This window comes from Orycteropus afer, unplaced genomic scaffold, assembly GCF_000298275.1.
Source record: "Orycteropus afer afer isolate SDZICR_OR568_19922 unplaced genomic scaffold, OryAfe1.0 scaffold00270, whole genome shotgun sequence".
NCBI lineage: Eukaryota > Metazoa > Chordata > Mammalia > Tubulidentata > Orycteropodidae > Orycteropus > Orycteropus afer.
Genome location: NW_006921857.1, coordinates 4,668,892 through 4,685,289, shown reverse-complemented (window position 1 = coordinate 4,685,289; position 16,398 = coordinate 4,668,892). Strand labels below are relative to the sequence as shown.

The 16,398-nt window shown below is 42.5% G+C and overlaps 1 protein-coding gene across 1 annotated transcript in view; it reads right to left on the bottom strand.

Moving 5' to 3' along the window:
* FGF5 (fibroblast growth factor 5) overlaps positions 1-8,091 on the bottom strand; it is a 27,302-nt gene extending 19,211 nt beyond the window's left edge. Inside the window, exon 1 of the mRNA XM_007950378.2 lies at positions 7,728-8,091. Coding sequence (XP_007948569.1) covers positions 7,728-8,091 — 364 coding nt within the window. The remainder of the gene's footprint in view (positions 1-7,727) is intronic.
* Between the last annotated feature and the right edge of the window lie 8,307 nt (positions 8,092-16,398).

The following is a 16,398-nucleotide window of genomic DNA, read 5'->3' as shown; positions in this document are numbered from 1 at the left end:
TAAACTAAAAATTATTCTATGAAAAGGAACTACTTTTGATTTTATGACGAAACTGCTAAAGAAGCCACTGTCCTATGAATCCTTTACTTCAAAATGAATTCAAAATGCTATTTAATATTGATTTTGCTTTATAGATTATTTGACTATGATACACCATGAAAGATCTCTAAGTATTATCGTTTTATCAAACAGTAACAAACCACACAGAGTATTTTGTAATGTTAAATACACTATACTGATGGCATATGTCATAATAACATTCTTCCTAAAGCAAGTCTAGAATAGCTGATACAAAGTTATGTTTCTGTCAAAATTAGAGAGTAGTATTGAGAGCAACATTGATGGTTTTGGATATTTGGTAGTTAGGGGATGTGATTGTGAATAGGTTGTATACATGTATGTTTTTGAAAGAAAAGGAGAAAAAGAGAAAGTGTATATGAGTGTAATGAGAGAAAGAAAAGAGAAAATACGGAGTTGGTAAAGGAGAGACTTGGTTATATGTTTACCTCTAATTTATTCATGGTTGTAGATTGTTAGAAGTTTTATATCCCATTCTCAGGAAAATCATCTGGTTTTGTAAATGTAAATTTATTGTGTATTAGTGAGAAAAATACATTGTAGTACAAAAGATAAAATTCTCATTATGCATGTGTTTGCAGGCTAACATTTAAAATGTACAGATATTTGTTTAATGTAAACACTACATATTTACTGACATGAAAATATAATATTGTTATAGTCTATTCTTAAGAAATGACCATTTGCTTCATTTGACTTGTATGTTTTCACTCTGTTCTTCTGTGTGCGTAAGTTATATAGAATTTGCATTGTAATGAATTTTAAATTGGAAAAGAGGAAATAATATACGCAAAAGTGAGTGCCCTTATGTCATTAGATATTGCAAGGTTTCTTTTCAAGTAAGTTCCTGTATAAATATGATCTGTGGCCTGAGAATGAAAGGATTTTATAATTTTAAGAAAATTATATTAACTGAGAGTTGAAAAAGACATATTTTTACATGTATTAATCTATTTGATATTCTCAAGAATGCAGAAGAGAGAAAAGGGCTGAGGTAAGATTGAAAGAATTGTTTTGGTATAATATTGAGAACACTATTAAGATCATAATTTTCAAAGTAATTTCAGCAGCAATTTTGCAATGTCTTTTCTTGTCTAGAGAATTGGAGGAGATTCTACAAGCCCTATAATTCAGCTCCACGTCCACTCCCAAGAGATCACAGGCCCATTGATTTTACTATGATAAATCTCATTAGGAGATATTCTACATGATATTTTAAACCCATGTGTCTGAAATCTCACATAAGTAAATTTGCAGTAAACATTTCTTTAAAACCAAGTTTTTCAGAAATCAGTTATATCCAATTTCTATCACTAGGAGTCAATAACCACAACAATGGGCTGAAACGTATCAGAGATCACAAAGGTGGCTCGGGATCACGTTGTATGTGGATGGAGATGAGTTAGTGGAACCCACTAGATGACAACTAACAAAAATATCATTCATCACTAGAAGTCAGTGTTAACACATTTGGTGAAATTTATAAGTCACCTTATGGATGCCAATTATTAGTTATCGTATTAACAAATAAAATTGTGGAAGGTCAACTATTTCACAAACCATAGATAGTCTCTGAACATTTGCTAAATTGGGTTGTTGTCTTTGATCCTCTCACTACCCTCTTTTCTCTTTCAGAACACTACACATACACAAATGTTTGAACCCAAGTGTTAGTACTTTCCTGTTATTGGGGTGCTTTTCATTTCAGACGGGCAGTATAAAATAATGCACATTAAAGTGCTAGCAACAATGAGAGGCTCAAAAGAAGAAAGAAATGCCAACAAATGGACTGAATCTCTTTTGAAATTTCTGGGTAACCACCTATGTTAAGGATGTCTTATAAGGTAAGAATTTCTTGGTGTCTGTCTGTTTATACACAGTTTAATCCCCTTACAAGCATAGTCAGGAATTCTGAGGTAAGTTTATTTCGGTAAGAACATATATTATATCTAATTTTTTTGTCTAAATCCTCTCCAGATGGTTTTACTAGAACAGGTCTCTGTTGATGGTAATTGATAAAATTATATAAACTTCGCCCTTTTCTCCCATTGCTTAATGAATAAAATATCGAAAGACAGATAATTAATCCACTCAGAGGCTTTAAATAGCCCATCTAAAAATCCTCAAAGAAAAATTATTTAAAATTTAAGTTTCTCTATGGGTATCCACACAACAGATATTTTGCACCAAGATATTAAATGTAAGTCTTGAAATATCTAGTTCAACAATATTCTTTGATAAAATTTATAACATAACAATGTTCTACTTGAGTTTCTCAATTCTGCAGATAAAGATTCTGGTTTGCCTAGACATAGTTGACTGTCTAAAGGTTGACTCTACGTGACACCAAAATAAATAACAAATTCAGATTACTTTTTAAATCAGTAAAGTTGAGGGTTCTGTGTAGACTGTGTGAATCACAACAAGTTATGGGCAACAATGCAAAGAATTAGAATTTCAGAATATTTCATTGTGTTCATGTGGAACCTGTACATAGACCAAGATGCAGTCGTTCGAAATGAACAAGGGGATACTGCATGGTTTAATATCAGGAAAAGTGTCCATCAGGGTCATAACCTTTCACTATACTTATTCAATCTGTACACTGCACAAAAAATCCCAGAAACTGGACTGTTTGAAGAGAGAAATGGCATCAGGATTGAAGGAACATACACTAACAACTAATTCAGATAACACAATCTTGCTTGCTGAAAGCAAAGATGAGTTGAAGCACTTAACTGATAAAGATCAAAGACTAGCAGCTTTTGGTATAGATTACCCCTCAACATAAATAAAATTCCTCAAAACGGGATGGGTAAACAACATCATGTTAAACAGAAAATATTGAAGCTGTTAAAGATTAAATTTTATTTTACTTAGATCTGTAATCAACGCCCATGGAAGCAGCAGTCAAGAAATCAAATGACATATTGCATTGGGCTGCAAAAGACCTGTTAAAGTGTTGAAAAGCAAACATGTCACTTTGAGGACTGAGGTGTGCCTCACAGAAGCATGGTATTTTCAATCACTTCATCTACATGTGAAAGCTGGACAATAAATAAGGAAGACCAATGAAGAATTGATGCCTTTGAATTGTGGTGTTGGTAAAGAATATTGACTAAGGCACTTGACTGATAACCAGAAGGCTGGCGGTTCAAACCCACCAGCCCTCCTCGGAAGGAAGATGGGGCAATCTACTTCCGTAGTGATACTGCCTCGGAAACCCAAGGAGGGGTCACTATGAGTCGGATCTGACTCGACGGCACATAACAACAACAACAACATGGACTTGTGAAGGAGTTCAGGTAGCATAGTGCCTAAGGGACTTGACTGCTAACCAGAAGGCTGGTGGTTCAAACCCACCAGCCACTCCTCGGAAGGAAGATGGGGCAATCTACTTCCATAGTGATACTGCCTTAGAAACCCAAGGAGGGGTCGCTATGAGTCGGATCCGACTCGACGGCACATAACAACAACAACAACATAGACTTGTGGCATAGTGCTTAAGGCTTTTGACTGCTAACCAGAAAGCTGGCAGTTCAAACCTACCAGCCACTCCTCAGAAGGAAGGTTGGGCATTCTACTTCCATAGTGCTACTGCCTCGGAAACCCAAGGAGGGGTCACTATGAGTCCGATCAGACTCCACGGCAGTGAGTTTGATTTGGTTTTGATTTTTTAAGAACTTCCAGAAGAGCAAACAAATCTGTCTTGGAAGAATTACAAGCCAGAATGCTTCTTAGAGGCAAAAATGGCAAGACCTCATCTCACGTACTGTGGACATGTTCTTAGGGGGGACCATCCCCTCGAGAAGGACATCATGCTTGGTAACATAGAAGGCCAGTGAAAGAAAGAGGAAGATTCTCAATGAGATAGATTCATAAAGTTGCTGCAACAATGGGCTCAAATACAGCAGTGATTGTGACGATGGCACAGGACCAGGTAGTGTATTGTTTTGTTGGTCATGGGGTCGAACTAACTCCACAGCACCTAACAACAAGTATGTAGGCAAAATATATGATTGGAATTTTCATGTGTGGACATGTTGGCTTGTAGCTGTAGCTTTAAGCTTTTCCTCCCCAAATTCAGCATTACCTAATTGTCTATTGCTGAATAGCCCAAGACAAGTCAACAGAAGTATTGTATTAAATAGAACTCAAAAGTATATAAATAAAAGCCAAACCTTTTTTTCTATGCAATATTAGATCTTTAAAAGTGTCTAGTCCTCATTTTCTCATTCCTCTTCAGTATTTCCCCATCATTTATATGTAACATGCTTGAATCTATTTTCTGTCTTCAAAACTTAGGCCAGCCATTGTATAAGAAAAGCTAGCAATATAGAAATTGTATATTTATACTAAATATGTTGTTGTTGGTTGTTGTTATGTGCCATTGAGTCAGACCTGACTCATAGCGACCCCTCCTTGGGTTTCCGAGGAGGTATCACTACAGAAGTACATTGCCCAAACGTCCTTCCAAAGAGTGGCGGGTGGGTTTGAACCGCCAGCCTTCTGGTTACCCTCAAGTGCCTTAAGCACTACGCTACCAGAGCTCCTATACTAAACATACTATGTTTCAAAATTCATGACTGGAGTGTACTTCTGATATTGGAACTTGAAAATATTTACAATTAGCAAAAAATTTAATGCTAAATAACAGTTGTGAAATGTATATGCATTCATCTTTCCATCTGACAAATACTATAATAATTGGGTTTATAAGAACCTTTAGAATGCAGTTATGTGGTAAAACTTTGGCCCTTTTCTGAAATAGTAAGCTTGTGACTAAAAGAATGAATTTTCTATCACTGCTGTCACAGACAGTAGAATCAGTTGAAGTAAAACTCAGATTTATCTTCTATTGTCCCTGACCCAGGTCTCTCAGTCTTTCTCTTGATACTTAGATGACTCTTTTCTCATAGTCTAAGTATATACTCCTCATATACTCTAAGCAACAGTCTAGCACCAAACACCTCTGTTTACATAAGAGTCAGGAAACCATTAAGTGCTGTCTTCAAAAGGCAAAAATGACCAACTACAAGAAGCAGGCACCTGGTTCTCTTTTACAGCTGCTTAAGCAGGAAGATCACTTTTACATTTCCAAACTCTATACCATCTAACTAAACATGAGATATTCCATAATCCTATCATTGATCAATGTTATAAAACTTTATGAAATAATATGGGACACTCCAGACATCAAAAAGCAGAAATCACTGTGATTTGAAAGACTTAAGCTTTCCTCTATGAGAAAAATATATTTTATGGGGAAGGGTACCTAACACAAATGCAACCAAAATGTCAAGCCTACTGAGATAGGTATCTAGTATTAAGTGCAAGAATGAAATAATTAATGAATTAATGAACACAAGTCATGTGAAAGACACTCAGAGAATTAAATCCGATGGGATATTGTAAACTGGAATGAATCAAGGGTTAGTTAAATTAAGGAAGCTTTATCCAGGCTCTGTTTAGGAAATGCTCCTCTTCTTCAGCATATGTCTCTCAACATGAATTTTAAAATAAATTTTACCTTGGAAATAACAGATACTGGTCAATGTTTTTTTCACTAAATGTGCCCATTGTTGATCTGTTCTCATTTACCCTGTTAAACATTTCTGCAACTTTTCCTCTGGCAAAGCATGTGCTCCAAATATCCTTCTTTGTTCCTTATGGATTCTTTTCAGAGTAGAGGGAAAAACCCTGGATTTTAGAGATCCTCACACCCCAAAATCCTTCCAGACACATTTTCTAGCCCCTGGGCTCCAACTCGGTGTTTGCCACATGCTAAATGTAGGTATTTCCTTGGGAACACAGAAGTTGTCCACTATTTGTGCTAGTTTCCCAGATAAACTATAAGAACAAAAGAACAGAGAAAGTTTTCTTTTAACAGAAAGGAGGTGAGGAAGATGCCCCAATGTGTTGTGGAGAAAAGAATTGGGTGAGACAAATGAAAATAATGAGATAGAAGTAACTCTGGTGCCCCTAAAATCTTCCAAAATTCCCCTTCACTCCAACAGACCCAACCACCCAGACTGGCATCAAAGGTAGGGACTTACTTGAGATGAGTGAAATTAACCTTAAAATACTGAGCGGATGCCTCCAAGGAAGGTATAGGAGCAAGTGGAAAGCCCTGGGGCTTGTTGGGGTATGTGCAAAGAACCCTCTCTTGGACTCATGCTCCAGTCCACCTCACCACCTGCATGCACCTCCAACAGTTGGAGCCTCACTGTCCTAAAGACTAGTCAGGGACAGAGAATGACGTGGACCACTCATCTTTCTCCATGAACCCTTGGGTCTTCCACACCCGGCTGCAGTAACCCTGGGAGGCATTGCACCCAGGTTTGTGCACCTACAACCCGGCTCTGAGTGAGGCAGCCAGGTTATCAACCCGACTCTGGCGCTGGTACTCTTCCAGAGCCTGGGTAAGAAGGAGCACTGTGGTCCTGGGGGTTCTAGGTCTAAGACCAAACACGTTGAGCACTCCTGAGAACTATGCTAGAGGGTGGGTGAGGTGTGTGCTGTGCTCTCTCCTGGCCACGTTTCCTCTGGTGGATGGACCCTACTGGAAGAGCAATCTCACCCTATCGAGGAACAGAACCGCAAAGATCTCCCAGTACTGCCCAAATAATCTCCCCTTAGCTAGTGGAAGCAATGAGAGGAACCCAAAGAGAGGTTGTGATGGTCTGGAAACGCAGATGGGGTGGAAAGGAAGAGAAGATGAGAAAAGAAGAAGAGTGGGCAAGTTAAGGAGAAAGATTTGAAAGAAAATTTTAAATTTTATTTTAAAAATACCCTGTACAGTTTACACCTGTACTGAATTGAACTTCTTTTGAGTTACTTCTCAAATAAAAAAACTTCCCTGTAATTGTCCTTGGCACTAAAGACTGGCCACTCTTTCTAGTAAGGTGCTGCCATGGATTTAAGATACTAAATGTTGCTGAACCCAACTCTAGAAGTAATCATTTGAAATGTCCATCCCGTATCCTCTCTAATTATGTTCAGTTTTGCAGACTACTGTCTTCTTCCAACCAGGGGGTGTCTGGTATCCCCTAGAAGGATACACACACACACACACACACACACACACGACATATATACATTATACACATATTTTACATATATATTATATATGTAAAATTTTGGAATTATAGTAATGGTTGGAGGGACTGTATTTGATATTTGGTTCTTCTGGAAAAAAAAAAAAACTATTCAGCTGTGGGGCAGAGAAAGGGGTGCACTTCGATGCCTAAAGAAAAATACCAGCCTAGTTCATAAACAGAAGGTAAGCAGAAATTGAAGAAGGAAAAGGACGGAGATTATTATTTTTTCTCCAGGCACGGCTGGAGGTTCGTCTCTGGGACGAGGGCAAGCAGAAAACAAGGTGCCTATGTGTGTGCCAGTCTCCGGGTAACCTACACCTAAGGAATCGCCATTCCTCTTGCTCACAAGAGGGGTACGTGTGTGCGCACCCAGGTAGATGCATCTTCTGCCCAAACCGCCCGGCTGTTTCTAGGACCAGCTGGATTCCAGTGACTAGGGCTCAGAAAGGGGCTCCTGTTGCCCAAGAGATGACCAGCTGTGCCTTTTCCTTAATCTCCCATCAGTCACCATCCACCTAGGACCGGTTTTGTAGAAAGCATGCAACTTACTTAATGTATTAGCTTCGTGGGATCCATTGACTTTGCCATCCGGGTAGATCTGCAGATGGAAACCGATGCCCACCCTGCAGTAGAGGCTGCCAGTCCGGCGCCCCGAGGGGCTCCACTGGAAACTGCTCTGCTCTGAGCTGCTTCCTTGGCTGCCTAGGGGGGCCGCCGGGGAAGAGGAGGCAGAGGAGGAAGAAGAGGAAGACGTCGTGCTACTGCAGCTCTGGCTGGTGTAGGCGCCACCCAGGCTCGTATCAGTGGCAGTGGGTCCGGGTTGCCCTTTAGGGGCTAGGCGCTTCTCCCCGTGAACCCAGGCGCAGAGGATCAGGTGGCTGAGGAAGAGGAGGAGGAGGAAGGACAAGCTCATTCTTCCAGCCGCGGGGGTCCTAAGTGCATCTTGCAGGGTTGGTCTTGGGCTCCGTAGCCCCCGCGCGGCGGCGTGCCTCTAGCGCTGCCCCCCTTGCCGCACAGGGTGGACATAGCCTGGGGGGGGGGAAGGGAGGGAGAGGGAGAGAGAGGGAGGCCACCCGAGCGGATCTCGGCGCCGGCACCGGGATATTTATAACGCCAGTGATCTCACTGCTCCGTGCACGCCTGCGAAGCTTCCCCTCACCCGCCGCTTTGTGTACTCACTGGCCGGTACTAGGAGGGAGCCCCACGGCCCCGTGGGCGGAGGGTGTAGAGGAGGGAGGAGATGGGAGAGAGTGAGTGGGAGGAGAAGCTGGTGAGCGAAGCTGCACCCCCGACGCACCAGGGCCAAGCACTCCAGCAGTTCTCACGCGCAGCCCTCCCTACTAGGGCCAATGCCACGCGTAAACAGTTGAGTCCTCCAGGGGTAGCGGCTGGAGTGGGAAGTTGAAAGGTAGAAATTGGTGCTCCACAGCATCTCCTCGTTCTTCGTCGTCCTTTCTCCCATCTCCACCTCACTCTTAAGTCCCAGGAACTCACTCCTGCCCAACCAGGACCCGATGGCCAAGTTCCCTTCCCTTTCGCCAGTAGACAAGGCTATCACAGTCCCTCTCTCCGGAATCTCTGCGGAACCTAGTCGCGCCTGGGTATCCCACTGCGCCCAGTGCCTCCCGCGAAATAAGGATTCTCAGCTCAACTTGGGAAGGCTTTGGTGTGGTGCGACTCGGGGAAGAAAGCTGTTTTTGTTGTTTGTTGTTAAAGGTTGTGGTGGTTGTTACCAATTTATTAAATAGCCGAAGAGTGGGTTTATTACAGCTTTTAGAGAGCTACGGAAGCATGACGCCAAGACTCGAGCTCCTTTCCTGGTGGAAACTCTCAGTCGTGATGAATGTTGTGCAGAATTTGTTTTTCCTTCTGGGAAGCTCTCGGTCTGCGTCCGGTTAGGTGACGGTACACGCACACCGGCGCTCGCACCCGGGCAAGAGGGGCAGGATCTGGATACCAGCACATGTGACTGACCGGCCAGTTGTCCTCTCGCTCCCGGGGTCTCGGTTGCGCAGGAAGGATTAGCTAAGGGCTCGCTTGAGTGTACTCAGAGCATGCATTAACTGAAGGACCGACCCCAATGAATGATTAATGACGCGCGCGCTGTATTTCAACCCCGGAAACCTGAGAACCTAGAATTTCCCTGTATGCAACGTCTTGACTATCATTTATCTGAGAGACATACCTAACTCGCATTCCTGGAATATTTCTGCCTGAAAATATATCTGTAGCTTTAAACTACTCTCAGATACATTATGCATTGGTCATTTTAATGAAAAAGTCGTGATATTGACCGACAGGGTCAATTCGCCTCAGCCAAAGTTGAGACAAAGATACAGTTTTATACATTATTGAGCACTTACTTAAGGATTCCTATCTCGGTAATGAAAAGCGTATAAAACGCATGTAGATGCTTCAAGATCACAGTTCTGCCATGGCCAGAATACTTAAAAGAACAAACCTCCTGCCACAAGTCAATTCTTACTCCCAGTGACCCTGTAGGACAGAGTAGAATGGCCCCATAGGCTATCGAAGGCTGTGAATCTTTATGAAAGCAGATTGCCTCATCTTCCTCCCACAGATTGGCTGGTGGGTTTGAACCACTGCCCTTTTGGTTAGCAGCCCAGTACCTTGACTACTGCACCAGGAGAGCTGTGTTTAAAACATCAAGGCAGCTCTAAAATGGAAAGTCACCTGGACAACACAGTGAAGCCACTGTGGGGAGGAAAGGACACAAACACACAGACATGCAAACTATGGGACACAGAGCCCTTGACACAACATATAAAATGTTGTCCTGTGCTAAACACTCCCTCTCTTTTCAGTTTTAAGTTTAAGCCCCATGCTTCTGTCTTTACTTCAGCGGATAGGCAGAGCCTGTCATGACAATCCTGAAAGTGGACATTCAGAACAGACATGTTGTCCTCAAAACGGTCCATTTGGCTGAAGTAGCCTCTTTCAGGGATGATTGATAGGATGTTGAACTTAGGCAATGTGCCTTCTGCTGGTAGTACCCTTGAGTCTGTGACAAAGCTGCTGGGTTTTAAGGAGCCATCAATGTTGCTGGATACCATCACAGTTACTCTGGCCAGTGACACAGTCTACTGCCAATGCCTAAAGTGGCAGGTAAAGATTCTCCAAAGCAAACCCAGCTGCTTGCTTCTTCACCCTCTTCTTCCGGAGTACTTGACTAAGAGAGCAGGAGATTGCCCCCCTCCCCAGACACACCATCTGCCCCCTCTCAGAACTGGAGCCAAGATGACTCTAGTGCCAGGCTTCTCGAGCTGAAATTCGGCCTCTCTCTTCTTCCTTTCAGCTTCAAGGGCCCCACTCACACTGAAGCTGAACCTTCTTCATAACAACCCAGTTGGCGACCATGCCCTTGCCTACAGAGGGCCCAAAAGGGGCAAGGCACCTGCTTGGGTGCTATTCCACATGTAGGATGGCAAGGTGTATGCCAAACTCCTGCGGGAACCCTAGAGTGAGACTTAAGGAACCCAGGGCTCACTAAAAGAAGAAAAATGACCAGATCTTGTTGGCCGTGATCTGAGCTTGGCAAACCAGACCTTGAGGTGCCTCCCAACTGTAGTTCACCCTATTGGGCAGGGGGTGGTGGGGTGGGGGGCATTCGCGCACATACACGTGCGCTTAAAACAGAATCCACATTGGTGTGCTTAACCAAGCAGGGTTGTTGTTGTTGTTGTGTGCCGTCGAGTCAAACCTGACTCATAGCGACCCCTCCTTGGGTTTCCGAGGCAGTATCAGTACGGAAGTAGGATTGCCCAACCTTCCTTCCGAGGAGTGGCTGGTGGGTTTGAACCGAGAGCCGTCTGGTTAGCAGGCAAGTGTCTTAGCCACTATGCTACCAGAGCTCCTAAACCAAGCAGAGTAGGTAGCTTTAAATTTTTTAAACTTCTAACAAGAAGACTAAAGATGCATCTGGGCCATGAAAAAAGGCCTGAAAAGACCTGAAACAGAGAAGAGAACACTACACCTCCTCTGCACCCTGAGTCCCCTCCCTACTCAGCTCCGCAGCTAGAGAAACGCTCACCGATTGCGCCCGGGCTAACCCGCCGCGCAGCGCGTTTCCCACTGAGGCAGGTTCTCGGTAATTCTGAGGTCAGAAAAAATTTCATTTCACGGTCGCTGCTATGGTTTCATTGGCGTAAACTCCACCTCAAAAAGACCTCAAGCTTGTTCCATTTTTACTTTGGCGACTTTCCAGAAAGTGGATCGCCACAAACCCCTTGGCTGGGGACGTTCCCGCTGCCCTCAGTTTATAAGCCGCTGAGCTTGGTCAAGGTCACAAGGGCAAGGGCAAACAAGGGATGCAAGACATGGTTCCATAATTCCTGAGCTCTCTCAGCCCTAGAAGGTTGGGGAAAAGGTGCGTGAGCCTGACCACCCGCAAAGGTAAAGTGGACTGTCCTAGAGAGACTAATTTCCACTCAGAGTCACATAACCGAAAAAACTACCCAACAGGTCACAATGGTGCCACTCCTGGCATAAGCTCTGAGCCCCACTCCAGGGGTGGGAATGTGCACACATTCCGCATTTTCAGCACCAGAGCCTTCTTTTCTGACATCCCCTAATTCTTTGCGGGGGAGAGGGGTACCAGGAGAAGCATCTTGCCTTACCTTTTTTGTAGCTACACCCTGGATCCAGTCACTAGAGATAGGGATCAATTCAAAAGGCAGATAGAACTACTTGTATTTTTAGGCTAGAACTCAAAAGATTAAGGACAGAGAGATCAGGGCGAAGAAGTCGGTGCTCAAGCTTCCCTTTGTCAAAGGGATAAGCTCACTATTCACAAACTTCCTCTGGCCGTTAACGGAGAGACCAGGGGTCCCTGCAGACAGGGCTCTGGGGGAGGCAGCTCCAGGTATATCCTAGTGCATCCTTGCTGGGAAGGGCAACAGGTACCTAGCTAGTGGGAGAGAGTAGGCAAGCCCAGGCAGTGCTAGGTAGCGCCCCAGGAGACTCACCAATCCGCCAAATCCATTTTCAAGCCATTACTCAAAGTGCTTCAGTTGAACCAGATCCCTTGGAGGTGTGAGCATCTAGAACTTGTCCTGTTCTGAGGTTTTACATAGTACCCTGGAAAGCGAGAACCCAGGAACTTTCTCAATGTTTTCTTGGGAGAGGTGTTTTGAACCTGACCTTAAAATTTTAGCTGCTATTCACTTCTCCACTCCTATACATTTTGAGGCTGTATCCCAATAGCAGTATCACTTTTTGCTAACCGGGCCCCAAGTGAACCCACTCTGACCTAATGGAGGCCCAGTTGCCTCGTGGGGGAAATGAGGATCTGATCTTGTTGGGGCTATCCCTTATTTCCTCCAGGACTGGTTTCTCACCAGCCAAGTTGGTAGCAACTACAGTAACATATAGCCTAAACAGGCTGAGAAGGGTGGAAAGGGTAGCTGGGTCAGAAGGAAACAAAGACGAAGACTAATCAGAGTATACATGGATGTGATTGGAAACCCTGCAAGTCCTGAGGTTAGACTCTCCCCCCTTGTACTCCAGGGAGGCAGGTATTGTGTAACTGCAATCAGCAGCTTATCTCCACTGTATCTGTGTGTCAGAAGGCAAGCCAGCCTTTGCCAGTAGGAAGGGGACTTTTGTGACATGAATTAACTCAATAAAATTGCTTACTTTTTCTCACAAAGCTCAACTCGTACGCTTTGAAGCTAACCTAGTGATTATTTTTATTTTAGTTTCTAATGCATCTGTGCATTGAATCCCAAAGCTACAGTTCTCAGTTATCTCAATGAACAATTTCCAATTGCAAGGAAGTAACTACCCTTAAAGTACTGCAACCAGTTGTCTTTGAGTTGATTCTGACTCAAGGCAACGCCATGTGTGTCAGAGTAGAACTGGACTTCACAGGGTTTTCTTTTCTTTTTGTGATTTGGGTGAAATTTTACAGAGCAAATTTGCAATTCAACTGTTCATAGACGTTTTGTTTCATGACACTGATTGCAGTCCCCACAATGGCTCCATAGGGTTTTCAGTGTCTAATTTTTCAGAAGTAGATTACCAGGCCTTTCTTCTAAGATGCCTCTGCATGGTCTCAAACCATCAACTGTTTGATTAGCTGCCATTAACCATTTGTAACACCCAGTGACTTCCTTAAGGTACTAGAAAACTAAACCAAACTCATTGCCATTGAATCTGTTCTGACTCATAGCCACCACCACCACCCCTATAAGGTTTCCATGGCTATAAATCTTTATGGAAGCAGACTGCCTCATCTTTCTTCCATGGAGCACCTTCTGGCTTTGAGCCACCAACATTTTGGTTAGCAGTCAAATGCCTTAATAGCTGTATCACTAGAGCTCCTTAAGGTACTAGAAGGCCCTTGCCATTCCCATGGTCAACTATAGAAGATAGAGGGTGAAGTTCCTTCTGCTTATTACACGTGGGTACAAAACTCACTAATCAAGATCAGGCCACCATCCCTTCCTCAAAACAGAGCCCACTCTGCCCTTTGTAAGGGGTTTTGCTACTGGCACAGACCATACCTAACAATGTTAAATAGCTGCCATTCAAATAGCTCTAACATTCTGGATGCTGGATTGTATCTCTCCAGAGCCATAAGCAAATAGGTACTCAGACCTATATATATATATATATATATATATATATATATATATACACACACACACACACACACACAAAGAGCACAGTGCCCTCTTCCAGGATATCCTTCGCCAAATGGGAAAGTGGTCAAGAGAAGGGAGGTGAGACCATGTCTGGCACAGCAATAAATAATAGGAAGCTGCAGAAATCAGGGGGCATGTGTTATCCGTTCACCAACCGATTCTAAGACCATTTGTTCAGAAAGTAATTTGATCAAAGCTGACCTCTCAGACTAAGTCTGAGAGCCAGTCCACACAGACGGCTTTATTTATTTATTTATTTTCATACTAAAGTGCTTATTTTCTTTCAGTGTTAAAGGAAAGGGGCTGGGAGACCAAAATTGGAGACACAACTGTTGTGGGGAATGTGCACAAGTGAAAGATGTCTTCAACAATAATGAGTGCATGTTAGGCTTTGGTGAATTTTCTCCCCCAGAGAAAAATTTTCACATCACATTCTATGTTTCTTGAATACTTTTTGGAATAGTTGACATGTTCTTGAAGTACAAAATGTAATTTCTGCGTAACCAAAAGCTGTTAAAAACAAAAACAAAAATGAATACCCTTCTGGTGGTCTTTAGATGAATTGGTTACTGAAAGAAAATTATATTTGAGAGGTACTTTTTGTTTTATCCAATCTTTTTTAGTATGATGATGATGATAAAATAGCCAGCTCAAAAAGTCCTGCATCTTTAATTCCATACCCTCAGTATAAAACTATTGGATAATCTTAGTATACAACATCTGGAACAGAACTCATTACATTTGTCCAGCTCTTATACAACACATACACAAAATGAGATGTCAAATGGGAGAGAGGGTCCTACATATATAATTTACTTTCAATACTGTCATCACATATACAAAATATGAAAATCATTGTTAAAAGGTCATGACTTCTGATTTCTCTTGTGTCCTTGCCCTTGGTCCGCACCACCATTTGTTTTCATTCCAGGGCCTAGATCAGAGCTGTGAAAGGATTCTAGTATAGGTCCTGAAAAAGTAAAATGAGTGACTAATCTATGCTCACAGCTTTAAAAAAAAAAAAAAATCCCTTATATATGTCACCTTGCTATCTGCCCTTTCTTTGAAACTCGTATATGATCCTTGGGGAAGGGGTTGAGGAGCATACAGCATATACTAGGATATACCAGTCAAGATTTTCTTCTTGGTTGTGTATGAGCAATTTCCTGCTGGGACTCAAGGGGCACACAATGGCCCTGTCCTGTGATGAGGGTCAGCATAAAACATATTGTGATTCAACTATTGTTTTGTCAATTCACTGTTCCTATTGGTATATGATCTCAAGTAAATCATAATTTCCTTAAAGACAAGCTCCTTTCAGTGTATACTGCTTTATAAACTTCGAAATGTACAGTAATGTAAATCTAAGTGAGATCTTCAAATTATGGAATGGCTTTAATAACCACTTAAATTACTCCCCAAAAGAAGTGAGAATGTTAGGGTTTAAAAGATGAAAACTATTGGAATCCTAGAGATTATGGCCCTTAGATACCCTTCAAGGCAGGAACTGAGCTCAAATCCTGTGACTTAACTTTCAGCCAATCAGTCCTATAAGATGAAGAGTAATACCAGGAAAGAATACACGCATTAGCATAATCAACTATATGACATCAATATGGCAGCATTTGGCCAGAGATACAGCAAGGAAGGAGAAAGGGGATGGGAGTGCAGGATGAAGGAAAGGAGTGAATACAGGGAGGAAGTTGGATTGTGGGGATTGTGGTGAATGTCAAAAAGCAAAAATGTGTATTGACTGTTGAATAGAACAGTTTGCTCTGTAAACTTTCACCCAAATCACAATTAAAAAGAAAAAAATTTAAAAAGACAAAAAAGCATTATGATGCTGGGTAATTTATTGTCTATCATTTCTTCTGTCCATAGGACTGAGGATTTGGATGAATGTGAGTGTGAGTGTGAGTTTTCATCATTTGCAGTGTCATAGCTCTTAATTGCAGTAATCATTTTTTGCAAATGGGCTTTGTTTTCTACTCTGGTTTCCTGGCTTTTGGCAGGCTACACAGGGCAAACACCTGTTGTCTGATTATACAGAGAAACACCTGTCAGTGGATCCACTAAGTACTAACATAGGGGCTGTCATCAGGGGTCTTGGGAACTTTCCCTATTGTCAGAAGAAAGGAAGGAGCACCTGCTTAGGGCCATGGAGGGTTGAATGACAGCTCATTGACTTCTGACAGAAGACATCTATAAGCCCCTTCCCCCTCCTCTCCCTACTCCCAGAGAAATGCAGCCTGGGGCCGCAACATCTGTTAATGAGTGAGTGAATGTGGTCAGATTCGAGGAAAATTCCTTTTTAAAAGAGAATGTTGTTTAACAGTTACTAGGGCTTTGAGACATCAAACCCTAAATAGCTTTTATAGGTGACTATACAGCTGATGAGAATGGAGCAAAGTAAGAACAAAAGAGGCGGGAAGCCAAGAAATGTTGGGAGGGCATGAAAAATGAGGGGGAAAAAAAGTCTATATAGCATCTCTTCAGAAAACTACAATTTGAATTCATTGGTGGTACTGGGCTATTTATATGTGTAAAGATAGACA